The sequence below is a fragment of the Scatophagus argus genome, chromosome 3, assembly GCF_020382885.2.
Source record: "Scatophagus argus isolate fScaArg1 chromosome 3, fScaArg1.pri, whole genome shotgun sequence".
Taxonomy (NCBI): Eukaryota; Metazoa; Chordata; class Actinopteri; family Scatophagidae; genus Scatophagus; species Scatophagus argus.
Genome location: NC_058495.1, coordinates 13,481,394 through 13,508,667, shown reverse-complemented (window position 1 = coordinate 13,508,667; position 27,274 = coordinate 13,481,394). Strand labels below are relative to the sequence as shown.

Here is a 27,274-nt window from a genome sequence, read left to right as displayed (position 1 = left end):
AACCGTAGTGAAATAAAACATATCACTGAATAAAAGAAAAAAAAAAAAATCACAGGGATCATCTGATGGCTTTGGCTGGAACTCATATACCTAGAAATAAAGAAAGTGCTGCGGGTTTCCATGCTTTTCATTCACTAAAAACCCTGGTGCTGGTCATGTCCGCTAACCTTCATACAGGGAGTAAACATTTCACAGAGAACAACAGAGGCAGAGGTTATACAACAGGAGCTGGGGGAAGCCCTGACACAAAAGAACAATGAAGCTGAAGGGCTGTGCGCAGAACTGTATCGCTGGCTTTCTGGTAGCCGTGTAGCTGTCAGTGTGCGGCGTACTTCTGTGGCGATGGCACATGGTGTTTATGCTCTATGTAGGATGAAAGACAAAATTATGATCACATCTTGCTCTTCAGTGTTATTCTGGGTGGAGCATGGGGGTTGGGGATTTTACAGGACACATCCAGGTGATTGGGATTTCAGCGTCCTCCCGGGAGAGGCCCCATGGATAGAGCGTCCTCCTCATCTATGGTGTCCAGCTCTTCGGTGCGCACAGCCTGAGTGATGAGTTGAAGCTCCTCGGAGAGCGTCTCGCTGCGGTACGCCACGCGGATGTCGGGGACGTTGGTGCGGCGGATGTCGTTGCTCAAGGGACCCTCCTTACAATAACTGGGGCCCAGCCAGTAGCTTTTGGCCTGGAAGGAAGAGAAGCTACCTGAGTGTGAAGCTCAAACACATGAAAACAAATTATCTGACTAACACCTGATGGAAATTTTCAATTCCCTTTACTACTAATGTGTCTGATGGGCACAACAGAGAGAACAATGTAGACCGTGCCACGTACAGAGACAAACTATACACAGTGGCCACTTTATTAGGTACACCTGTTCTCTCTGATCCAATCTAATATAGCTGTTGCCATCAAGTGCGAAGCCTGCAACATTCAATTTGTTTTATATCATCACAGGGGTGTTTGTTAAATAATATGTTTTAGAACTGAGGTCACAATCGTGGACTGCATTATATTCAGAAGTGTTTCCAATATTCTGCCCCTCCCATGTAAGTAAACAGGAAGGACAAAACAGAAACCGTCCAACAGTCCAGTTCCAGCCAACCTTTAAACGATGACCACATTTCTGACAAAAGCTGAACATTTTAAACTCCATAATTTTTAACTCAATAGTTTATGGCAGAGTTGTTGTACTGAATTACAGTAGATTGCCTGATTAAGTGCACAAAAGGAGAAGAGCTAGTTTACCTTGTGTGAAAACCCACTCATGAGGACACTGTTTCTTGCCAGCTCACACATGTCACAGGAACTCAGTTTCCACACCTGAGTAGCAATGCTGTACTCCTCCATCAGAGGCTCCTGGACCAATACACACACACACACACACACACACACACACACACACACACACACACACACACACAGAAAAGTCATGTCAGCATCATCACTTTTGCAGTTTGTACCTTAAATGTAATTCATGTGTAGATTCACAAAAAACCTCCTTGATACTGACCTTGGTGAAGTGGAACTGAAGAGGATCATCAGTGGACAGAGAGACCATGAGGCCCCTGGACAGATACTCGGGCAGCGGGTTGCGATGGTAGCTGAGGAACAGACTGTTGTTACTCAGTGGTGACATGGCGATGCCAATCTGAGCAAGGTAGTAAAGATACTGCAGCACTGGGGCCTGATGGATATCAAACAGAGAGAGAGAGTGTGTGAGAGACAAAGACACACAAACCAGAACGTATAAATGTGAGTACATCTTTGTCTCAGATGTCGTAAAAGCAGGGCTGCAACCAAACAGTTATAATATGTTTATAATGTATCAGAAAGTTTTTAAAGAGTGCTCATCACAATTTCACAGAGCTCAAACTGCCATTGTCTTCAGATTGCTTCTCTTGTCCAATGAAAACATTTAAGATGCTGGAACTGGAAAAAAATTTTGCTTGAAAAAGAACTGAAACAATTTATCAATTGTCAAATTACTTGACAATAATTTGTATATCTCCTCATGCTGCCCAAAGTATAATGTAGTCCAAAACAGTTGTTAATGAAAATAGTGATGGAGTTCAATAGTGGAGATCCTGAATGTTTGAAGTATACAGGACACAGAGAAGAAGAAGGTGTGTGGAGAAGTTTGTACACACATGGTCAAACATGTTGACACTTTTTTTTCTACCTTTCAGACCTACAGCTTTTTGAGCATCACACAGCGTTTGTCAGAACATTTCAAGAACATAAGAACATCGCTTACCTTTCTGAGCAGCAGCCCATGGGAGATGTTCTCTGATAACATGAAACCTGACACCAGGTGGTGGATCGGCCCGGCTTCCCCACAGTGAGGTCGCAGCACAAACGTGTGGAAGCCTCGTCGCCTGAGTCAGACAAATGGATTTTCAAAAACAACATCATCATGTGTTTCTTTTGAAGGTATGGGTTTAAATAAACAGATGTGAGGATTCTAAAACTGTCCAGCCAGACCTTCGCAGGTGGTTGAGCACGGTCATGTTGGCATAGGTGTAGTAGAGGTAGTAAGAGTAGGGTGGGTTGTCTTCTTCTGTCCAGTTAGGTGGCAGTGGACTGTCAAGATTGAAAATGTGGTGCTCAGGTTTGGACTCATCGTCCACGCTGTCGAAGCCCACCACCTAGCAACAAAAAAAAAAACAATCTGTCATCAGTCTGTCTCATGATGAACCATCAGGATAGCTTGGATTTCTTGTGAAGCGAGACTCACATGCTCCAGGAAGAGGTGCAGCTCAGGATGACTGCGGGGGTTCATTGTGGCTTCAAACAGAGGCATGAAGATATTCTCTAACATCTCCTGGAAATTAGCCAGCTGTTTCTTTGTGTGGTACACGTCGCTGTAGAGGTGGTAATTAAACAACAATATTTGTTGAGATTTTTTTGCAGCAACAATTAATTTCTAAAGTAGTTTAACTGTGCAACTCTAGACGCTAAATATCCATGTCTTCACAAATTAACAAGTTAGTTATACTTTTTTATAACCAATCACTTTAAAATCTAGAGGATAAACGCTGCATATAGCAATAAGGGGAGTACTCACAACAGACGGGGCACCTGGATGAGCCAGCGCACATTATCAGAGTACACTCGATGTTTAACAGCCCACTGAGCCAGCTTATCCCATTCGTCTCTGGAGCGACCATAGATGGACAGGCGTAGCTCCGAGTTCTGGTACTTACTCTCCTCCAAGTCAGACATCACCTCCTGGACACATCGCAGCAGGAGACATCAATGTTTCACTGTATGTGTTGATAAACTAGGCACCATGTACGTACATATGAGTGATTTCGTACCTTGATTATGTGTGCAAAGTATTTTCCTTCAATATAGTTGTCAGTCTTGATGAAGATCTCTCTGAGGATGGACTCTCCGATGGGGTTGTATTTGGCATTGAACTTGTCAAAGCGATGGAACGTATTACGGTCCTGACAAGTAAACGAAACCAGTCAACACTCATTTATATCTAAGCCAAACATATTTCACAGCATTCCTTCGCACACAATCTCGCAAAACACTTTTAGCGAGATAAGAGTTAAAAAGCTGCTCCCATTCCTCACAGCGTGCATGTCGAGGGTGTCCACACTCAGGTCGAAGGCAGTCAGGTTCATGCTCTCAAACACCTCCTTGAGGGTCTGCCCACGGCCGTGCTCAACGTGAACAATCTCCTCGGGGTATTTCTTCATGGCTCTCTTGATGAATCGGAGCAGGTGCTTCTGATTCATGCAGGATGATGCATGTATGTGTGTGTCCACCTGGAGTTACGACAGAGCAGAATAAGTTAGTTAAGTTAAGTTCAGTCCTGGCTCTACACCACCACAGCTTGCTGCTATCATTCCTGAATGTTATGCTACGGCACATCCCACTGGTTAGCTCTTACCTTTCGTATGTTGTAGAAGTCTCTGTGCGGGACTTTCTTCTGAGCTGCCAGCTCCTTCATCTCATTCAGGAGGATGTGCATCTGGAATTTAGAGCTCAGGTACTGCAGGCGGCGGTAGCAGAAAGACTTCCTGTAAACACCATCCACAGGAAACACATATTTCATTTAAAATAACCACACACAGCTACAAAACGATGACAACTGAACAATGATGGCATCAAATATACACTCACACTGGTCCGTTTATAATGAGGGCCATCATAACATTCATGTCAGCAATATACTCCTTCAGGTCAGGATAGGGAAGGTCCAGTTCGGTACTTCTGAAAAGGAGAACAGTATCAAAGTTTAAACAGTTAGACTCTTTTTTTTTTAAATTAACAAGTCATTCTGCAGTTACAAACACATACTTTTCCATGTTGTTCTTCTTGGTGTAAACATGAACTACTCCATCCACCATCTTGCAACCATATCCTGTGTCTGCAGGCATATTCTTGGGATCCTGATTGTCATAGGGGTGTGTCTCTGAAACAGGTGGGTGGACCGGGGCATCTGGGAATATGTAAAATAGTTAAGTGACATTATGACAAAAAATATGTATTTTTTTTTTAAGAAATAGCACAAAAAATGCTTTACCTCATCAACTTCATAAATTTTTAGAAATATATGCTTATTGTGAATTTGATGTCAGCCAGCCATTTCAAACAAGCTGGAACAGGAGCAATAAAAGACTGGGGAAGTTGTGAAACGCTGAACACACACCTGTTTGGATCATTCCACGGGTCAACAGGTTCATTAGTAATAAGTGACGGTATCACTGACTCGGTACAAAAGTGAGGAATGTGTTGTCCTTTTTTATTTACACTTTCTAATTGCTATTTCTTCCCAACTGCAGAAGAGCTTGTTTTTGGTGTGTGAATGTCATACCAGCATCAACAGGGGTCTCTGGTATGTCGTCATAGACCTTCAGATCCAGAGGCTTCATCCCGAGCTCGTGCAGGGCGTGAGCCGTGGTCTTACAAAAATTCTGCATAGATCGGTTTATGTACTTCTCCCGAATGAATAATGCCTTCACCACACACTTTGCTGCATCTACAAGATCAGTGAAGGGCACCTGTGAAGACATCAATTTTGGTGTGAATAGAATTTAACTTCCCGGAGTTTAAGTTTAAATTGCTGATGAAAAAAAAGGCACCTCACCCCGCACTTTTCCTCTCCAGATATTGAGACCCGTTGGTACTCCTTCTCTATTGGCATTTCCCGCTCCTTAATGCCATCGTCAACGGTGTCCACACTCTTCTCCTTGATTAACCTGAAAGGACGCAAGGACATAAAGAAGGAGAGGTTAAAAAAGAGAAAGGTAGGCAGAAGTAGGATAAGAAGGACGCAGAGATGGAAAATATGTGGGCATAAAAGTAAATGTAAGGAGAAGAGTAGCACCGGAAAGAAGTTTTTTGATTGAAATTATGGGTTTGGGAAACTCCAACACAAAACTCCATAAACAGGGTAATTTTTTTTATGCACAAAAAATAATATTAAATTTACAGAGATATTTAGACTCTTATTCAGTATTTCATATAAGTACTACAACCTGTGATTACAACCTAAAGTCCTCTTGAATATTGCAGCTTTGGATACATTAAGTGTCACAGTTTGTATCCCATCAAGCAGATTATTTGTGAACTGCAATCTTTGAATCTCTCCACAGGATTTCAGTGGTGCGGTGCTTGGGGTCTCAGTGAGCTGAACTTAAATCACAAAGAGAATAGAGAGTGAAACTCGAACTGTCAAAACTAGGACGTGTTGATCAGATATGGAAGGTTCTGTTACACCACAGCCTATTCTTCTCTCCTCAAATGTTTTCAGGAACAAATGAGAACCAGACGGCCTCCATATTGTTTCTTGCCTCAAAATAGAATGACAGAATATGATCAATATCCTGTTACTGCATTGTCTGTTTCTCACCAAATCTGTTCACAAACATAGTGTACTGTTTAACTGTAACATTAGTATGAAAGTTTGTGACAAGGCAGCCATTTTGTGCCTGCTTGGAATTGAACAAGCAAACAAGATACTGCCCAACTTGCAGTATGTCACCCACAAGCAGAGTGTTTCGTGGTCTGGTGCATTCCAGATGTTGTACTTTGTGAGCAAAACAGCAGTTTTTCACTGTTTTCTCCGATTATGTAGCACCACTTTCAATAGTAATTGCATTTCACCTTTGACCGCCAAATTTCAGTCCATAGTGTACCTAGTTTTGGACATGTCCGGAACATATGTCCTAGAGTGGTAGGGGCTCGATGGCTTGGATGCAATTTGGATCTAAGCCAGGATATGTCTGGCCCAATTTGGCTCTACAGAGGTGACTATGGTTGACTACTTTAAACTGTATGAGTCTACGTCTAACACAAAATGGGGATGTGTGTATTCTTTGTGTGTATCTAAAGAAATGAGACTTTGGTAAATTATATGCTTTAACAAAGTATTCGAAGATACCAAATTATCCATCGATGAAAAGGTCTCCCATACAGTTTACTCCCTTCCCTGACCAGATCTGAAAAGCTGCATCTATCAGCGAGGGTTTAATAAGAGAGTGTGAAGAAAGAGACATGGACACCAAAGCATGCACATGGCCAAAGTGTTTACGCCATTGAGTCCATATGTGTAAAGGGCCTCTCACAATGGGGTTGTCCATGTGATTCTCCACAACCAGTGGTAGTGAATCACACAACATAGACGCTAACGAGGCTGGTGAACACGCTTGTTGTTCCATAGCAAACCAGCTTGGGCCTTTCCCATTGGCAGAGCCCTTGTACCAAATATTTAATTTATCGATGTTGGCTGCTCAATAATAATATAAAAAATTTGGCAGTGCCAAGCCGCCATTTGTTTTTGTCTTGTTGTTCTGACAGATAGTAATAAGCAAAAGAACCCAGGTATCCGTTTGCACATTGTACATCTACCAAGTCACCAGCAGGGGGAGAATGTGGTCTATCTCCATATGCTGATAACCCCTGTCAGTCATTCTGGAGGAGTCCAGAGTTCCTAATCACTGCAGACTAGATAGAGATAAGAATATAGTATGGATAAATGCTGCAATACTAATTTAAGTAGAAGAAGACTAGAGATGAATTGAAAGACAATAAACAACCAATGAGAAAATCATCACAAAAAAACATACATACTGGAATAGATCCCACTCACTCTAGATCTGGAGCACTGTCGATTTTCATGAAGTCCTGTTTGGCACGGAGCAAGATCTCTGGCTCAAGCCTTGGGGTGATTTGCAACGGCACAGGATAAGTGTAGGCAAGGCAGGTGTAGGGTGGGGTGGAGGGGGGGGGCGGATAGGGCATCAGAAGTAGTGAGAAGAAATAAAGCACAGAAAGGAAACAAGACCAAATATCTGCAAAAGCACCCCCTCTCTCACAAACACACACATACATTCATACATACATACACACACAAAGCATGTTCAGTATTAAGTGATGAATGAGATTGACAGAAAAATATCATCAGTTAGTAGTGGTACACCCTGATTGGCAAACAGGAGTCTGCAGGGGTTGTGCTAGCCAGCCCAGTTAGCTTATTGCTGAGGTTACTGGCATGTTTGAAGCTGATATACATATATGCATGGGTGAAAGCAAGACTGTGTGTGACAGGCAGGGACACGGGAGAGCTGTATCTGTCCGAGGCCATGTAAAGAGTTTATTTAACTGACTTTGTGTTTGTGTGTTTGTGTGTGTGTGTGTGTGTGTGTGCGCGCGCTGTGTTTGCGTTTCCTCACTTAATCTCCTGGCTGATTTGCCTCTCTAGGCGGTGCCGTCGCTCTTCCAGCTGTTCGATGGGGCTGTCCTCTGGGAACTCATAAGGAGCACTTCGCATCTCGCTTTCTGTCATGCTGCGTGTGAACAGCTCCTACGCAAACAGAACTTATCTCATTTATAGTGTCATGAAACAGGCAAACAGGTCCATTTAAGAACATATGGCAGACTCTGAGGCTCACATAAATCCACCCTATCACATTTACCTTCAAGTAAAGCTAAAGCAAGTGATTTGATTTGAAATAAAACAAATGATGACATTGTTTCTGTCGTTCCTGCACAGGTTTAGAGCATTATTCAGTCAGTCTTGTCGTAACCTCTTAAGATAGTAGAGGCTGAAATTATTGTCTGGGCAGAAACCACTGAGACTTACTGTGAAGCAATATTATCAGTCTATCATAGTATCAGAGGAATTTTTACCTCAGCAATCTCTTTGTACTTTTCCTCCATGGATCTCCGCAGGTCAATTGGGTAGTGTTTGATAGAAACAGGCGTCCCAGGAAGAGATCTCTGGGGCTTGAGGGGCTTGGGCACGGATGCACTGTACAGGTCTGCAGGCAGACACAGAGTGTGATGATTAGTCAGTGTTTTCTATTAGGTCCTGTGTCCAGTGAAGGCAGAGATGGATTACAGTTAACGAATAACAAACAGCAAAAAGTGACCCTCTGAATGCAACCTTTACACGTTCAGACACAAAACAGCCATAATCCAGCAGTAAGCTGAAAAGCCAGAAAGCAGTTCAACATTTAAAACGTCTGTATTAAGAAAATACGTCTGTCACATTGTCATTTTACATGAGTTCTAACTGTTGAATTATGACTGCCTGAAAATTATTTAATGTAAGACAGATCTTCTTGTAAAAGGTAACTGGCAAGCAAGTCAATTGTTCTGTCATCTACACACATTTTCCCTGCTACGTAAGATTTCAAGTAAGAATACTTTTGCAAGGTCTGCTGAACAGCACATTCTCCAGAGATAGCACTATGGTTTAGTTTTCTGCATGTGGAACCATGCAATTAAGCAATCTATCTTGAACCATACCTCTCATCATTTAAGGGTTGTACTCACAATGTCAAAGCTCACAATGTTGTTTCTTTTCTTTAAAGTAACTTAGAAAGTTAAACAAAGCTTGTGCTATATTTTTCTTTTGCTTTAGTACATCACACAGATCCATTTGCTTAAGTAAAATGTCAGTCAAGCGGTCAGTCAAGTTAAAAAAAAATACTGTGTTGTGTTTATTTTTACAAAGAATTTGTTGCTTTGATAAGGCCAGTAGTGTACAATGACACATTTTATATTAAAACAGCTCTGACAGAAAATTTACAATCCATAAGACCCTTCTGCAAACACATCAACACATGTATAACTTGGTGTCTTCACGGCATACAACATCACGTGCAATGTGTTGCAGGACTAATGGGGGGGTTCGGGTACACATGGACCATCTGGTTGCTTTACAGGTTCACAGCTAATCCAGTACTGATGATGTCAATCTCCCTACGAATATTCTCCATACACCAGTCTGTTGAAAGCAGAGATAGACACATGTAAAAACAAACAACACTAGCTAGACAAAAATAGGAAGCAATTTTCAGTTGGTTAACCAAAGATTGCAACACATGGTGCCTTCAATGGGGAAAACTGTGATTTTAGCCGCCAAAGATTGTTTTGCTTCAGAGTACGTGTGCACGACACTGGACACAGTTTACAACAAGCAAAGACAAGCGATCAGGAGAAAATCAGTGTCTTCAAGATCGACAGTTCTTCTGGCCGAAGACTAAAGCTAAAACTGATTGTTTCCTTCTTTCAGCCAAAGGAAACCATCAACCCATTTTCTTGTTTCTACTCTGAGGACATCAAACACAAAGACATCAGCTGTAAGTGCTTAACTGTCAGCCAGAAGTTAAACAAATGCAGATAACCATGAAGCTCTGGTGACGGTGGCTGTGACTGCAATCTGACAAAGCACGAAAACCCTTGTAAAATGTTCACGAACAGAAGCCGGCTTAAGGAAAGACAGCTGTACCAGCAGATACTGTGTCACTTCAATCACACATTGGCATGCACGCACTTGAAAATGAACAACCCTAACTCTCGTGAAACACAATGACTTGTGCATACACACACCTGAGAATGACACAGAGTCATTTCCCCACTCCAGACCTGCTGGAAACAGATGACGCCAGCCCCACTCCAAACTCAACTGAACACAACAGAGGAGAACTAGCAAGAGACCAAATACCTTTGACTGAGGTACACTGAGGAACATCAAATTTACTGATTCTTGTGTACTTTCTAAAAACAGGCATGTATTTAAGCTAAAGAGAACAGTAATTAACGGAGTACCATAGTTATGCGCACACAGAGTAATTCACTCACTCATAATAAATCTCGGGCTTTGGGAGTGGTGCGCTCACTCTCCTCTATAATTGTTGCATTATTGGTGCTGTGTCTGGCTTGCGAAAATTAGTCTCTGCTAGCCATCTGCTGTCTGCTTCCAAGGCTGTGGAGTTGGAAACAAACACAGGGTGACTCTCCATAATATACTAACACTGGCATGACAGTGTCAGCTGGCATCTCAATACCGCACAAGGATGCTTTAAACGATGTGAGTTACAGCTGAACCACGTGGTGACAATCACATCAAGGGCTTAATAAAAATGCTTGAACAAAAGTAAATATCTTTATAGCCACTGGATTTTTGAGGCAGAGCATAACATCATAATCATATACAAAGGCAAACAATTTTTCAACTGAAGTGGCAGCTTATTTCTGACAAATTACACAAATATAAAATATAACTTCGTCATACCGACCAGACCAATTTATCAGAGCATATGCAGAGCACACATGTGTGGCAAGGACTTGTCACATGTACAAAAAAAAAAAAAAAAAATCACTCCAACTACACACACACACGCACAGTCACCCCAGTATAGTATCTATGTAATCCTCTGGCCTTTCCACCACAGATGTCTCTTAATCCAGCACCCCCAACTCTATTTATCTCAGTGACATCATGCTAATGGAGGGGTCACAAACAGTCACACACGTATACAAGCAAACATGACAAAACAGGGAGAAACTGTGCCCTTCACTGTGGCACCTTTTTCAAAAATCAACCAAGCGACATGGAAAGACTACAAAACCACAGCCAAGAGCCAACCATGAAAACTACAACAGAAGCTTATGATGGAAAAGTTCAAAAATGCCTTGAATTAGTCATAAAGACCTGTTTGATTCATTCATCTAAGGGTCATTAGAAAAATCTTAATAGAGTCTGTCCAAAGAGCCACTAGATAAATAATTAATGTTAATTTGTTAATTTGTCTTGACAATGTTATCTATAAATCTTTGAACAATAAACAGAAATGTCTGAGTCATGAGGGAGTCCAACCACAGTAGAATGTGGGCTTGTTCCATGCGAGAAGTACATTTAATCTGAATTCATTTGTGAAAGAGACTGTTGGTCAACATGGGACACCCCCCATTTCCTTTTTTGGGGTAATTTTTATGCAAACCCTTGACATAAACCATTTTTCCCCCAAATCAGTGTGAAGAAACATACTGATTGGGAAGCTTAGAAATCTATCGTAACCTTAAACAAGTGTATCTCAGTGAGTGTGTCTCATCTATTGTGCAATGAAATGCCCCTCTGTCTTCTTGTGAGTTAATTCCTTAGCCCATAGAGTAATACTGACAAAGCTCTCCATCTCAGCTTACTCTTGCATCCGTGGGACCGGAGTCTGCACGCAACCCATTTCCATAACCCACATGCTATTTTGAACCCAACCAGAGAGAAAGTCATCTAGAATCTGTGGAGCTGCCTCTGCTCCGTAAAGATCAATACAGTCCCTTCAGCTCGTCTCATCTTGCCTGTCCCTCAGGTCAAAAGCAGCAGCTAACTAGTTCTGGCAGTGCCATTCTAGTTCATACACTGTAGTGGTCACACAAAACATTGTGGTATGCCCAGAACGTTATAATATCCAGAAAATTAACGAGATTTAGTAGCCACTGTGGAGAGGAGAGGAGCCAGTCATCTCACAGTTTAATTACTAGATGTGTATCAATTGTAAGCGAGCATATCTGTCAAGTAAACAGTGTATGCTTACTAATTAAAATCACCAAATAATTGTGTGGCACCGTGCTAAAAACAGACCCTGCTGTTAGACAACTACTCTCAGTTTAATGTTAAAAGAGGCAGATTTCACCACAGGAACAACACCCAGGGTAGCTGGCATTTTGACCAGCTAGACCACATCTGGCCTTGCACAGCCTCACCCCATGAGACACAGGTTACACATTGCAGCACACCATGTTCTATATTTTTGCTCCACTGTGACAATGCCAGCGAGCAACTCCCTTTTGTCATCATGGGCTGACTAAGAGTTTCAGTTTGTATACAATAGATAATTGATGGTTCCTTTTTTTGTCTAATCCAAAAAACTAACAGTTACAGGATTGGATTTCTGCTGGGACTGTGACTAATAGGCGAGGAGCCAATGCTCATGGACAGGTATCTTTTTTCTTTTCTTTTTTTTCTGTCGTTTGCATTACCTGTTTAGCAGGTGTGTTTTCTTCTGACTAGCTACAGTGAAAATTATCTATTTCTACTGCATTAAGCAAACAGTGCTTACTTCTCACTTTCTGTAAATGTTTACCTTTTAAAATTAAACACAGCCTGACACAACTCCTTGTACTCAGATGTGCGTCTAGCACCATCGGTCTAACTCCACCAAACAGGCCACAGTGTCTGTCTCAGTTTGTTCTTACTTTATGGTGCACATACCAGTCTCTTCTAAAATATACAGGGCAGCATTTGTTTGCCTCCGCTTTCTTATCAAACCGATCATACGATCATTAACAACTAGTGAAAGAGGCAGCCACCTCCCCACATGACCCTCTGCCCAACAGTGAAATGTGAGGGGAGGGGATCTGCCTCTAGTGGTCCAAGCTGATCAAGATCCAAGATGGTGAAAAATAACTAAAGAATCATCATGTATGCTTGGATCAGAAGCATATAAAACCGAGTATTGCAAGAGGTACAGCACTATAACTGATAACTCTATCACAACCTTATTTGTTACAGTTTATACTATATTATTATCTTTGACAAAAAAGATATGTAAACAACATGTGTCATTGCACTATGATTTAACTGAAAGCCAGTAGGCGATGCTAATATTGCCAAGCTCTACTTATTGTTACACAGCTGACCATGAGTCTGTACATGTATTATTCAGACATGTAAACTCCAACACAATCAGCCCGTATGTATCAATATCAAACTGGCTGTCAACTTATAATATCCCCAATGAAAACACATGGCAGGTTTTTGTCTGCTACAAAGCTAAAAGTCATATGTTGTCAGGGATGTCACGCAGCACCAATGCATGATGGGCATCTTAGAAATACAGAAACTGTTTACAGCATAAAAACTACACTTGTGTGTGTGTGTGTGTCAGAGAGAAGCGTAATTTGTTTTGGATTATATTTTGGTCTTCTGCAGTTGTGGCTCTGGTGTCTTGACACATTTATGCTTTCCTTTACAGATTCCACTTCATTCTCTGAGTGAGAGAGAGAGAGAGAGAGAGAGAGAGTGATGACACACGCTTCAGATGTTCCTTAGCAACCACAGATGAGAACAAACCTCTACTTCAGGTCTCCGTCTCAGAAATATATTATCAGTACTCCGCATGCTGGGTGCAAGGGAACAAACATGGGGGGGATGAACTGAAATCTGCTTCCTGCACATTCACTTTGTAAACAGCTGGGGAATCTTTTTCTTTCAAAGATAACTTATTGAAGGCCTGCAGGAGAGACAAAAATAGATTGTAACACATGCATAAAACCCAGCAGAACTACACTCACTACTGTGGTGAGAGACATTTACCTTTACTGCTACTCTGCATCTTTCCCTAAGTCCCCACCACCATGTATACCAACATACAAAACAGCTGTTCTTTAAAAAAAAAAAACATCAAAAATGTGTTCGGGTGGACTTTTAAAACCGACACCCTAGCAGTTCTGCCTGACAGGCACACTGTTAATGAAGACAAAAAAGTCCAAATAATACATTTATTTTTTTTTTCTCCATTTTCAGCAACTGAAACTCAGCTGCAGCTGCCTTTCTGATTTACTGCACACTCTTGTAGAATGTGTGCCATATATTGTAAACATACTGTTTTCTTCAGCACACACACAAGAATCTAATGGGCCAATATGACTGCATCATTTTTCCTCACACTGTCTGAATGCTGTAAGCTTATTCCAGGACACGACAACTGTGTTTACTAGCACCTCATCAGTCACTGTAAGCTCTCTTGTGCAGTATTTTTGAAGTGATAAGTACCATGCATGACACAGAACCGCTGAAACTTCTAGTAACACAGTATTCATAAGAACAGGCTCTACAGTATATGTGGTGCTGCATAGGTTACAGTACCTCTAGCTCCCTGCCTTGTCCTGTTCTCACAGTCTCCGTTACGGTTGCAGTGGTCTTGTCTGAGCTCTTGCGAGATGCTGGGACATGTAACTAGGCCTGGGACGGCCGATGTACCCTCCCCCACTGGCACAGTGGAAGAGAGAGAGAGAATGACAGCAAAGGGAGAAAAAGAGACACGCAAGATATGTTCTCTCTCTCTCTCTCTCTGCTCTAACACCGGGATCACACGATTCCCCCTCTTGTTCTCTTTTCTTTGCTGCCCCTGTTGCAACTGTCGCCACCTCCAGTGTGCTGGCAGAGCAGATTTTTTTTCCCTCTGTTTCTCTCTCTCTCCCTGCCTCTGTCTCTCAATTGCTTCCTGGATTACACCGGTTTTCAGTCCATGAACAGCACAGCCTTCAAGCTCCCGGATTTAAATACTGAGTTGGAACAGACCACGTGGCAAAACAGGGGAGGGACCAGGGTGAACCACTTCAGGCTCTATTGTGCTGTAAAATGGAGGAGGCCCTGTATCCCTGGCCACTCCCACTTCCTCTCTACATCCCTCCTCTTATTCATGAATGCACTGCTTCAATCACCTCAGTACTGCCACCTTTATTTTATTTCACAAATACAATTAAAGACATATTTTACTGCACAGAAAGTAAAACATTTATCCTTTGTGCATGTAATAAAATCACTTAATATACACTCTGTCAGTTTATTTGCACTGTATTCAGCTACTGTAACATTGCCCGACTTGTTTTTTCTCTTTAATTTGACCTTATTTATTAATTCTGTCCATTTTTATTATATTATTACAGTGAGTCAGTGTTCATGTGTCTTTGCTATGTATGCTGCAAGGCAATTTTCCCATTCCAAAAGATAAAATCTAAATTAAAAAAAAGATTTAAACAGAACTATTTGGAAAAGACTTCATTCGTCCAATACAATAGTCAGATGTTTATATCCAGTGTGTGAAGTGTGGTCTCTGTTCATATGACTGAACTCATGCAATTGCTTTTATGTTAAATCACAAGCAGGCTCATTTACATACTGCATGCCATGTCATTCTCTCTCGAGCGATCACATGATGTCTTGGGAGGTGGTTTCCTTCCCCTCTCACATGACTGCTGCACGGCACAAGGAAGGCTTCTTTACTATATTTTACAGTGTAAAAGGAAAATCTGCTAGGCCTCTACTGAAGTACCAGTTTTTGTGAATTTTCAAAGCAACACTTAGAGCAAAGATCCTCATGGAATTTTCCAGGTGACAGTCAAACAAATATAGGCACACAGAAACACACTCAAACATCAGCACGAAAGACACACAAAAGGGAGACACAAACCACACGAGGTACTGAATTCTGGACAGATCCTCATTTTTGTGCAATACCATTACATACAAATGAGCCAGCAGCAACTACAGTCAGGCCAATAATGTACAGCCCACAAGACTCAGAGGAAACTATGATGACAACACTGTTCTGCTTGTCTGACAAGTGAAATTTTGTTTTTCAACTTTAATGCTGCCACATCCAAACTCATTAGAGTGCACTGACCTTGTATGCCAGACAGGCAGCTGTATGGACCAAGGCTTTAAGATGCTACAAGGTAAGACCTGTGGGTCTCTTTAATCTGAAAACATGATCCATGGGCATTAAGTAGCTCAGAAACATCACAGATATTGTAATTCCTCTATCCAAAGTTGCATGATTGATGAAGTTGGCCAAAATGTGAGGAATAAGATGAACTCACTCATGCTAGTCAGGCATATTCCCAGCCGTTTATAAAAGAGGCATACTAAGATTTCAAAGGAATTTCAACAGGGCAATAAAAATATCATAGATACTTACCACAATCAACCTACCAACCACTCAAGGTTTTTGAAAAGAAGAAATATATATATATCAACCACCCTTTGCCTTCAAAACAGCAGTTTTTGAAGGAACTCGGCTGGTAGGTTGTTCCAAACATCTTGGAGAACTAACCAGATCTTCTGTGTATGTAGACCAGCTGAGTTCCCTCAAAAACTGTGTGCAAGCGTACCTGTCATTAATGTCAGATTTGTATATAAATATATATTGTAGTAATGTCCTCATACTTTACAGTGTTTCCCATACAGACTTTACTTGGGCAGGTCACTCAGGTCTATTAACTATATTTGAAAATCTATTTTAGCAGTTTTTATTTGTATTTTTCTATCTGTCTGAGAGAACAACACCGTCTGTGATCGACTGACGAGCAGACTTGTTGACGAGTTGACTCCCTCAGCCTCCTGACAACTGTTCGTATTCTTCTGGTATTACGACTCTCCTGTAAGTGCACTGGCTGCGGTGACACCTCTCCTGTTTAACGTTGGGCCTACTTGTGCTGTTGTCTTGTAAAAGCTTGATATTGCACCTGGTTTGTGCCAAACAATGTTGGTTTCGATCGTTTCAACAGGCTACGTCATCAACAACAAGCCTCCTCCACACGCAGCTGCACCTGCTGTTGTGAAAACAGAACAGTAGGTGAAAAAAACAAAATGTGAGTTGTTTTTGTTTTGTTGGGGGGCTGCAAGAGAAAGGCAACAGAGCAGAGCATCAAGGTGGTTTATGAGTAAAATAATTTGGAGAATTAAGTATACTTAAAATACTGAAATCTCAAATAGCCTCCTAGAAACGGGGTAATGTATTCTGTGAAATATTTTCAATCCAGCACAGACAGGGCTTTCCCCACTTAGAAAAAGATCACAATTTGTGTCTCCTGATTGCAATTAAATACATCATGATTTTAATTTTTTTGGCCTGGCCATTCCATGAAAACTTGTGGTGTACATTTTGTAGTATGTGAAGCTTAAAAATGTTTGGGAGAGCCTGGCACTGTGGGGGGAAAAAAGATAACTAAGTAGTTTTCTACACATACGATGTACAGTATTACACACAGTCAATCAACAGCTCGAGCATCCAGCATGTAAACATGCTAATTTGATTTTGTCTAATGGTAGCCACACTGGAAACTCCCCATTCAATAAAGAATTACAGCAAAGTAAACTCTGATGCTGCAAAGTACAACTGCATCATAAAACAAGATTATTTATATGCGACAATGACTTAAAGATTAAAATAGCATCCTGTCTATAGGGTAAATGATAAGCCTGTTCTTGTAAGTAAATTCAAAGCAGTCTGGGAAGTTTGCCAGACAAATTTTCTTGAAACAACATCTCTCAAAATGAGTCTGAGGTTTTGTTTTTAATTTCAACCGCAGCTTGAACTTTCCTGCTATTACCATGTTGTGCTCAACACATCTTCTTCCCTAGAGACTAATCAACAGCGCAGGGGAGTAGTCGTGCATCATTTTTCACTCCCTTTTTCCCTGAGGAACACAAGCTGGCATTATCGCTCAGGCTGTTGTCAAGCAAACCGAATCTCTAACCCTGCAATAAATTCCCACGAGAATAAAAGAGGACAAACATTCCAACAAAATACTCTTGGCTTCCCAGCATTCAAACTGATGTTGTGGTATCTCCATCAGGCAAGTTCTCAAAACAATAAATCGTCCCTGCAGCCGCTCACACACAAAAACACTAACTGCGTAGCTCCATATATATATATATATATATATATATATATATATATATATATATATATATATATATATATATATATATATATATATATATATATATATATATATATATATATATGTATATATATATATATATATATCTACACACACACACACACACACACATACATGTACAGAGCCAGTGCATAGACACACTGACAGTCACACACACTCCAACCATGTCCGGTCACCAGAGCCCTTGCCTCCCCTGTCAGTGCAGCTCTCATCATATCTGAATATAGCAAAGAGGAGGACTGTACCACTTGACACTGACAACATGTAGTACTCTCAACACTTTCTGGACACTGTGAGGTTAACATCCCATTCCTGACACCGAAGTTGGAGGCAATAAAAAGACTGTTGCTTCACTGACATGGCTAAGTGAGGGGGCTTCTGATAAAACGAGTCCTGTTTGTGTGAACTTCGATACAGACTCACATGTATGCACGCACCTCATTACTGCTATCTTTACGTTGGGTCACTCTGTTGGCTGACTCAACATTCTTGCTTTGATTTAGTGTCTTGTTTGTCCGGAAGAGCTGCGATGACAGGATATCATAATTGCTAGAAAGCCTGTTTTAAGGTTAACTTAAAGATTAGGTGCTTTTACCACACTGTGAGCTTTTAGAGACTTTGTTGCACATTCACCATGCAACTGTTGTTTCACTATTGTGCATCACAATTTCTCAGAACCCAAGTTAATATCTTAAGACCAACAGTCTAAGACCCAAAGATATTGAATTAGCAATGATATTTGACAGGCTGAAACCAAAGGTTGATCAGCATTTTAAATGAGAAACAAAGATTGAAAGGACTAATCAGTTGTGAAAACAGCTGCTACTCTATTTTCAGTGGACCAGCTGTTTGATTAATCCGCTAATCATTTATGCTTTATAAAGAAAGAACATTTATGTGGTCTGATAAGCATCTACCACCAGCAAAGGATGTTTGGTTTATTCTCAGCGCCCTTTCCTGGTCAGCAAACTGATGTATGTGAATGCATGTGGACATTTTTTTTAGCCCGCATTAGTGTGGAGGCTCGTGCATGTGCACGGATTCCTGAACTAAGTAAGAATATGAGCCAGGAGATCATTAGCTGAGCAGGGGAGAGGTGGTCGATCAGCGCACTGACTGTCTGAGGTCGCAGGACAAGAACAAGCTAGGCAGGAGCCAAACACCAACTGCCGCTGGTTCATCTGTGATTACATGAGGTGGATTAAATGAAAGAGATGTTCATTAGGAAGCACACTGACAGCAGAGACAGACCAAAGCTTAACTGTACTTCTGTGATGAAATATAACCCATCATACCCATGTGTATAAGTACCGCCTGTCAGACTGCAAATCACTCCTGTGAGATATGATGTGCCCAATGACACAATGTTGTGTTAAGGGGACAGCTACTGAGGCTCTGCTGGTTATCTATTCACCCCCAGCAACAAAAGGCCCACCTGTTGGCATTATAGCCTCCAAGCCCTTGGTTACTGGTTCTCCAAAATCCTTTTTCCAGAACTGACACACTTCCTCTGACACATGGAAGCAACTGAACTATTCATAGCAAAAGAAAGCCATGGAATTTTCCACCCAAACACAGAGTAGACTGGTACTCAGTCATGTCTGACTGCAGAACAGCCAAAGACCCCAGACACTGACAAGCAGCCACTTGTTTAAAACTGATGGTCTGACTTTACAAAACACATTTGCACCAGAGAGCAAGACTTCCTCTAGTGGTGAGACGGAAAAGTGCAGAGCTGTACTTATTTAACGCATTACTACAATGTACTGTAGAAAATTAGTTCATCAGAAAATTTTACCAAAGTAAAAATCTCCATATGCACACACAGGCATAAATGAGTTCAAACATGGGTTGTTTTGTGAAACAAAAGTCATTACTGCCATACCTTGTAGTTGCCCTTAGTCCCAAGAGTGTCTTCGGTGGTTCCCTCACTGGTCTAAACTTTACTGCTGTTATGTAGCGTCACTGAGATCTGCTCTCCGTCTCTCCGAAGCAAAGATAAAAAAACACCACTGACACCGTTACAGCAGGATGAAGTAACACCTACAATATGCTTCAACACCCACAGCCACAACTGTGAGGTTATGGGGCCCTGGGCAGAGACTACTGGTGTTTGCTTGCCACATTGTTCTGCCTGCTGTGCAGCACGTGGGTGAGGTGAGGTGAGGTGGGCGGGGGCACGGGGGTTTGGGCAGGTTAAAGTCTATAGTGGTCTAAAGATCCAATAAGGAGTGTAACAAAGCTCCCAGGGGTGGGTAACAGAACAGAGCTCACATGACTCAGCAAGTCATGAGATAGAGAAGCCATAAGAGAAGTGCCACGACAGGAACAGTAGATCTGATAAATAATGAACCGGAACACGGGAAGGCTGGAGTGGTACACGGGAATACAACAGCCTGTCAACTGCAGCATGGAGCAAAATGTACAGTGAGTAGGAAGCAAATAGACTAATGTGACCAGATCAGTCAAATTGAAACTGTTCCCCAAATAATGGAATCCAGAGATCCTCTATACATTATCTAGTATGATACAGAGCACAGAGGTCCACGGCTGGAAATCCAGGCAATGAGACAGGGATCACAGTACTTAGCAAATGTTATTGAGTTGACGACGCAACTTGAAAGAAACAAAGAAAATCTGTTGCAACAAGGCTACCAGACAGGCTGTAGGTAAAGAAAAAGGTCAAATAACAACAAAGACTAAAGTTTATTGTTATGTTTAATCGTATCCCTCTTGCTCTCAAACTGGTGGAAAAATGTGTTACACACAGTTGGAGATTCACTCGCATCCTCAACTTAATTTAACGACTGAACTTACCCACTACATTCTAGGATAACTGAAATGTTCGCTTTGTTTCACACACGCTTTTACCCGCCTGATCCGTACTGTGCGTGTGCAACTCTTAACAGAGATGTTAAGGAAACGAGATGGTTCAGTTCTAGGATACTTGAATCATCAGTTCGGAATAAAAAAAAGAAATGTCAAATTTCTTTTTACCACTTGCCCAATGAGGCCGGTAATCTGCTAGATTTACTAGCTAACATTCTACGTGCCACAGGAAAGCAGGCAATCCTTGTTGTTGAGCCCTGGGTAAGAGCCTCTGTATCAGATAGGCACGCGACAGAAAGTGCAGCAGTGCTGGAGAGAGGAATTGTCTCCACCTCTCTGGCAGATACTTTAATAACCTCTATATATCACACCATGTAGCTTTGGCTGCAAAAGCTAGGACATTGAATATTCTGCTTCATGTGACGCAATGGAGGTCCAATGGGTGAGAGCAGCCTGCAGGCACAGACAGAAATCCTCCAGATGAGAACACTGACTGACTGAGTAATCAATGTTTCTACCAGCAGAAAAAGCACCAATACTTACATAAGAGTGCTGCCTCAAATCTAAAATGCTGGTGATAAGAATTTCTTTGGGAAAAACAAAAACAAAAAACAAACTATACTTCCAAGAGACTTATAAGGAAAGAACCAGTGAAGGAAAAGCTAATTCTGGTTTTGCTACAAGAAGCAACACAGGAAATTTTACAGACTTGGGTTTGTGACGTGGATAAAACACCAGCTGCTCAAGATGACGCTACAGTGGGTTTTTCCTGCAGCAGTAATTTGGCAATGCTAACAGACTGGCGTGGTCAGATGGAGGTACTGTAATAGGTGGCCTACATAAGGTGGCCTTATGATGGATGCAGGGGGCTCAGCCAGGCGGCTAATTGAGAGGACTTAAATGACTGCATGGATGGAGAGACCTCTAAGTTATTTATTACTGCAGCAAAGACAGGCTTCCTCAGCAAATACAGTGCGTGTCATCTTGAATTACTGCTTGAGATCTGCATCCCTCCAAACACTCGGCATTTGTGCTGTGCTATGGCACACTGAGCGAGCAGCTTCAAATGAAATCAATAAAGCAATTTAATTGCTCCACAGATAAATTGCTGGTCTAGTTTCTCCCCACAGAGACCAGTTAGCATCAACTTCAAAGGTAATCATAGGGCTACGATCATTTGGTCTAAATCCCATCACACCAAAAAGTAAATGAAACCCTTATGCATTGACACTACAGTAACAGCAATTTAAAAAAGACCTGTGCTAACAATGTCCAATTAAAACATTAATGTCAATAACTATAGCTATAGAGCTGCATTTGAGACTGAGTTGTTTAGTCATTGTGACACAATCTTTGTTGCAACTCATCCAATTTTGACTGAAAGGTCCAGAGGAGGTTCATTATAGTCATCATATGGGAGAGACAAACGGTGGAATCTAATTGAAATTTAATATGAGGATGAAATTCAGTAATCTTTAGTTGTAACAAAGAATATCATATGTTTCTTTTTCTCCAAATGATCAACAGAACTTAGCCAAACAGTTTGGGAGAGTCATGGTGATGAGAGAGGTGAAGCTGCAAGATAAAACAATCTCACTTGTCTGTCTAACCCAAGCTGATGAGATAACTACTACCAGGGGAGGGCCCAGGGGCCCATATAGGGTACTTCTTTAAGAGTATATCTAACACATAACTGTTATGTATAAGGAACGCTCTAAAAAGGTTTTTCCTATACAGCTGTTTCATCGGCACGCAATGTGACAATAAAATCAGTTAAAGCAAAATCAGATTTATATTTTAATATGCTGAAATTGGCCGTGTTATAATGCCTTTATTTTATTAAGGTACTTATTAATTTATAAACTGCAGCGGTATAAAAAAACAAAACAAACAAACAAATCGTTTGGTTTAGAGCTGCAAATTTTTTCTCTTTTGTACAATTACAAAGTTGCTGTTTTAACTGTTTTTTGTGCAGGACATGCGGTGTGTTTATGTCCATATCTTCTAAAACTAAACAATTAACCAATTAATAAAAAAAATTACAATTATCAAAAGATTAACTCCACTGCAGCTCTAGTTTACTTCAGATGTTCCTTGTAGTGAATTGTCCGGTTCCGCAAAAAGCAGCATGCACACTGAATGCCAAATATAATACAACAGCTGGCTTCACACAAATGCAACCAGAACAACTGATACAAAACAAAACTGAGCAACAACCTACAGCTGCTGCATTCTGCATCTCTGGTGAGCTACATGAATTCTTAAATGCCACTGCACAAGCATCTTTGTACTCCTCTGCCTTCACCTTCATGTAACAGCTGAGAGTTCACTCATTCTTTCTATGGGACGCTCCCCTCACCCACACTCACCAGGGCTGGTGGTGCTCTGCAGGCTCCCCCTCTTGCGAAATGGGGATTTAGATTTAGGCTTCCCTTGTCCATCGCTGCTGGTGGAGGATGACATCTTGCCGCCTGTGCTCCTGTTTCTACTGGAGCAGAGTGAGTCAGAGTTGTGCAGTGGCCAGCAGAGGGAGAGAGGTGCACTAGCTCTAATGCTGGTGCTCTGTCTCATGGTGGGGCAGCTGGGCGGCAGGAGCCATACTGGGCCGGCTCCTCTACAGAGATGGCTCCTCCTCCCGGCCCACAGCAGGTCCACAGGCACACTGCAAAACGACGAGCTCAAAGGCAGCCCAAGGCTTCCCCCACTCCTACTGGGGGCCATCCTCCTCGGTTGCCCTAGCAACCAAGGAATGAGCTTCCTGTAGCCAACGCAGGGAAAAACAGCCACCGAGGAGGGCATTGCAGATCAAAGTGTGTAACTAGCATGACAGCCAGGAAGCCTGGAGACCGACTACAACCCGCCAGCTGAGCGGCAAGGTGAGTGAAGGACAAAAGTTTTTTCCACTCGTCTAAAAATAGCAATTAGAAACGCTGTATATCATGAGGAAGCATATTTAACCGAGCAAGAGAGAAAACAAAAACACAAACACAGCAGATCCAGATGAACAGCAGGTGACAAAAAAAAGTCAAAGATACTGAGTGGTCAGACTGGATAAGCACAGAAACCAGCTTAGTGTGTAAGCTGACCAATGAACTCTCAATCTTCTCTGCTGGAAAATTCTGAGGGTAGACAGACCGCTTAAACACACACAGCACAGGACCGCCTGATATGAAGTATTATAAATAGTGACAACCAATGCCCAACAAGGGCCAGTAACGCAAGCCATGACGAGACAACTTCCTGCGCCTCATGTAGTTTAGAAGAATTAATTATTACTATGCACTTTTATGATTTAAAGTGCAATAACCACATGACCTTCCAAAACAAGTAAAACAAATAAAGTTGTTGGTTTTTTTTTGACACTTTGCTTTTTTTAAACTTTGCTTTATTGACACCTCATGCTGCGGGCATAGACATCAATCAAGATAAATGGATAGATAGAAATGATCCAGAGGGAAATTAAGTAAAATAGTGTAAAAGTGTCAAATAAAACTTTATTTAAAAGTCTTTATTAACTACAAAGCTAAAGATTTTCTTAGATAACACTTGCGTAAATCAGACAGACTACACATGAACACATCTTTACATGTGATCAAGTCAGCTATAATTTGGCTTTTCAAAATGACAAGCCTTTCTTGAGACCTCAGGGCATACACTAAGCAAAATGGTTCAGAAAAGATTCTGAATTTTTCATGTCACATTCAAAAACTGCATCGCATCAGCTGAACCTGCACAACACTGACAATTGATTAACTGGCCAGCTAATGTTGAGCCTATGTTGTATTTTGGTCAGAGTCAAAGAGCTAGAAAAAGAAAAAAAGAGTAAAGATCCCCATCTAGTGGAACGAAAGTTTTTTGCAGATAGACAAAAGCATGTTTGTTCCTGCTGGGCACACGACTGCCACAAAAGCAGCCTCAGTTTATCAAAATTACAACATTACAGGCATTAAACTTACTCCCAGTATAGAACAAAATAATCAGACACAGCACTTGTTATAAAGACAGTTTCAGTACTGTTGCTGTCCATTACCTCTTCAGCAATGGTGACACACTGCCAAACACTCACTCATTCATCCATTCATTCATTCATTTCCTCCACCATCATCCACCTAATTACACTTAAACACTTCATAGGAGAGCTGAATTGACTCTGCAGCTACAGGATTATGCTCACAATGGCTTCTGGTATTAACATATATAATGAACTAAACTCTAGTCACAAACTATGCCATGAAGACTTAAGAATAAACCTACAGAGCAATCAAATACCTAAAATTAAACCGCTTTAAATGAGGTGGGCCAAAACATGCTTCAAGTCAGTGGGTGACTGACAAACATGGAAGATGTCAAGGTTTATCTTTCCCAAATAAAAATCTTGTTTCAGGGTGCCTCCCTGGCTTTCTCTGATATCTGACCCAGTTTTTGAGAGGGCCGACACACCATCTGGTGCAGCAGCAAAGGCTAAAAAACGAAGGCCTATTTTTGTCTGAAACAAAAATCTTAACTAACCCCCATGAAAACACATTTTAACAAAACCATATTACTCACATTCTCAAGTCCTTACCTGGAAACAGGAGGAACAGTTAGTCTGATAGCTCTTATTAATCCTTCTTTGCTTTGCTCTTTGCTGCTTAGTCAAAACCCGTATGAGACCACTGTGCATATCACTGGCTGCTGGGGGATCTTTTTTTTTTTTTTTACAGTCCTTCAGAGCAAAGCTCATGGAATTCAGCATTTTGTTTGCACGACAAAAAGAAAACACTGTGTTCTCTCTTTCCACATATTACAGCCTCTGACAGGAAACGTGAAATGTAAAATGCTATCAAACAAATCAAAGTGAACACGACTCAATCTTCTGTCAGTAGATTAAAGGTTCTTGCATCCAATGGCTGATGTTGCCAAACCTATTCATGAGGAAAGTTTTTTTTTTTTAGCATTTCACAAAATAAGAGCCATGGTATTTTAACAGCACTGGATATTTGTGTTTACACTCTTTTTTTTTCCAACTTTGTTTTATCATTCTTTTTTGAGCAAGGACCGTGCACAAAAACACTGATCTCAAAATGAGAAAAGATGATTTATGCCAGATTTAATTACTAGCTAATTTCCACCCACGGTCCCCTGGCAGATGCACAGACACTACCACCAGACATTAAAAGCAACGCATAGTGCGTAGTTTCTGTCCCACTAATATGTATGCAGGTACATCTACACTTGAGCATATAAATACAAGCATGCACATCCATCCACTGAAAAAAAGAGGGAAAAAAACAACTATAAAGTTAAAATTCATCAAGAATAAAGTCCAAATCATAAACAATTTAATGTTAACATGACTGGTTTTGTAATATACACTTTATTTGCAACATAGATAACACATTTTCAGCTCAGCTGGAAGCATATTCCAATGTTTGATGACCATAAATGAAAAAGCAGATTGTGCAAAGTCAGTCTGTCACACTTAAGGACATTGTTTCAAATCTTTGTTGTAAACAAAAGCCAATCACCACCACAAGACATCACTGAACTGAATAGGTATTAGTAGAGTGCATTCATACCATAGCTGGGATTATGATGCCATCTCAGTCACTTCATAGTCACCATGTAATTGCTACCCAGGCAGAGCAGTCTCCAAATGCACTACTTCTGCACACTACCCATGTATTTTCAAACATACATAGCACTGATCTAAAAACGTTTGTATTTTTATGACAAACATAGTAATATGTAGGCCAAGTAATTACATTTTCCCCTTAATTGAAGGCAGAGGCATATAAAGACAAAATATGCAAAACTAAAAAGGTAAGGTAAGTTAACTTTAGGGGTTTTTTTTTGGTTAAACCCGCACCCGTACGTACAACACTGAGTTGACACTGACATGCACTTGTCGACTTACCACCTGACATTGTTGAGAAGCAGCTTGGCAGCAGCAGTAACTGAGCTCGAGACAGGAAATAACCTGCACAAAACACACAGCAAAGTGAGACGCCGTGTTAAACTGAGGCGCAGACGGGCCTATAGCTCGCCAGCTGATAAGCTATCAAGATGCACTAAGACCTGGACAACTTGGTTATCTATTAACAATACGATTAACGCTCACTGTAATAATTAATGAAATGAAAGCCTTGCATAGCTAAAGGTAAAACGTGCTTTTCGCTAGCTCACGGTTTATAATGTTACAACGAGCCACACTTAGTTAGTTTTGGTTAGTTTCACGTCTGGTACCCAGTTATTATTAAACACAAGACGCCAGTTTATGTTTATTAAGTTAACCGCTGCTTCCGTTACTTCTCGTCGGTGAATGGCTGTTAGCGTAACGACAAAACACTTAACAAATACTTAGTTACCAGGGGTAGTCCTCGTCGTTGCTCGACTAGACCAGGTGCCTTTTTATTTTCGACGTAAAAGCAGTTTCCTCAACAGAAGGACGAAGTTTTACCCGCTTTGAGTGTGGCGGGGTTCAAAGGTCGCCAGATTAAACATACCATAAACAGACAGACGCCAAAGGGGTGTTCCAATGGGTCCGTCTGTCTCCAGGAACCTCGTTTGAGTTTCGTTGAATTTAAGAGGCAGCAAAACTTCAATCTTCACTGCTACTGTTCAATCACAAGCCACGCTTGCGAGGGGGAGATTAAACTTGTGGTTGTGATTGTGCTGACTTCCTAGT

At 41.3% G+C, this 27,274-nt stretch overlaps 1 protein-coding gene across 8 annotated transcripts; it reads right to left on the bottom strand.

Annotated features, from left to right (window-relative positions):
- Positions 1 to 83: 83 nt before the first annotated feature.
- Positions 84 to 27,274, bottom strand: LOC124056400 (AMP deaminase 2-like). 8 transcript variants are annotated; one of them, XM_046383797.1, is made up of 19 exons: positions 26,955 to 27,274; positions 26,504 to 26,566; positions 8,152 to 8,282; positions 7,695 to 7,825; positions 7,112 to 7,180; positions 5,108 to 5,219; positions 4,835 to 5,021; positions 4,318 to 4,459; positions 4,141 to 4,230; positions 3,908 to 4,037; positions 3,588 to 3,782; positions 3,324 to 3,455; positions 3,071 to 3,234; positions 2,741 to 2,867; positions 2,488 to 2,651; positions 2,261 to 2,381; positions 1,517 to 1,690; positions 1,252 to 1,362; positions 84 to 688 (listed from the first exon to the last, which is right to left on the bottom strand). In XM_046383797.1, the coding sequence occupies exons 2-19, from the start codon at positions 26,511 to 26,513 to the stop codon at positions 473 to 475; spliced, it is 2,406 nt and encodes an 801-aa protein (XP_046239753.1). In that variant the 5' UTR covers positions 26,514 to 26,566; positions 26,955 to 27,274; the 3' UTR covers positions 84 to 472. The 8 variants fall into 8 exon arrangements, with proteins under 8 accessions (XP_046239753.1, XP_046239752.1, XP_046239754.1 ...); XM_046383796.1 differs by having other exon boundaries at positions 26,504 to 26,567; positions 26,972 to 27,274; XM_046383798.1 differs by having other exon boundaries at positions 27,093 to 27,274.

Coding starts and splice junctions, on each gene's coding strand:
- LOC124056400 (XM_046383794.1), bottom strand. CDS start 23,406: ATGCCCTCCTCGGTGGCTGTTTTTCCCTGCGTTGGCTACAGGAAGCTC. Junction 4,038..4,140: donor CTCATTATAAACGGACCAGT/GTGAGTGTATAT, acceptor TGGTGTTTACAG/GAAGTCTTTCTGCTACCGCC. Junction 2,382..2,487: donor GTGCTCAACCACCTGCGAAG/GTCTGGCTGGAC, acceptor TGTCTGACTCAG/GCGACGAGGCTTCCACACGT.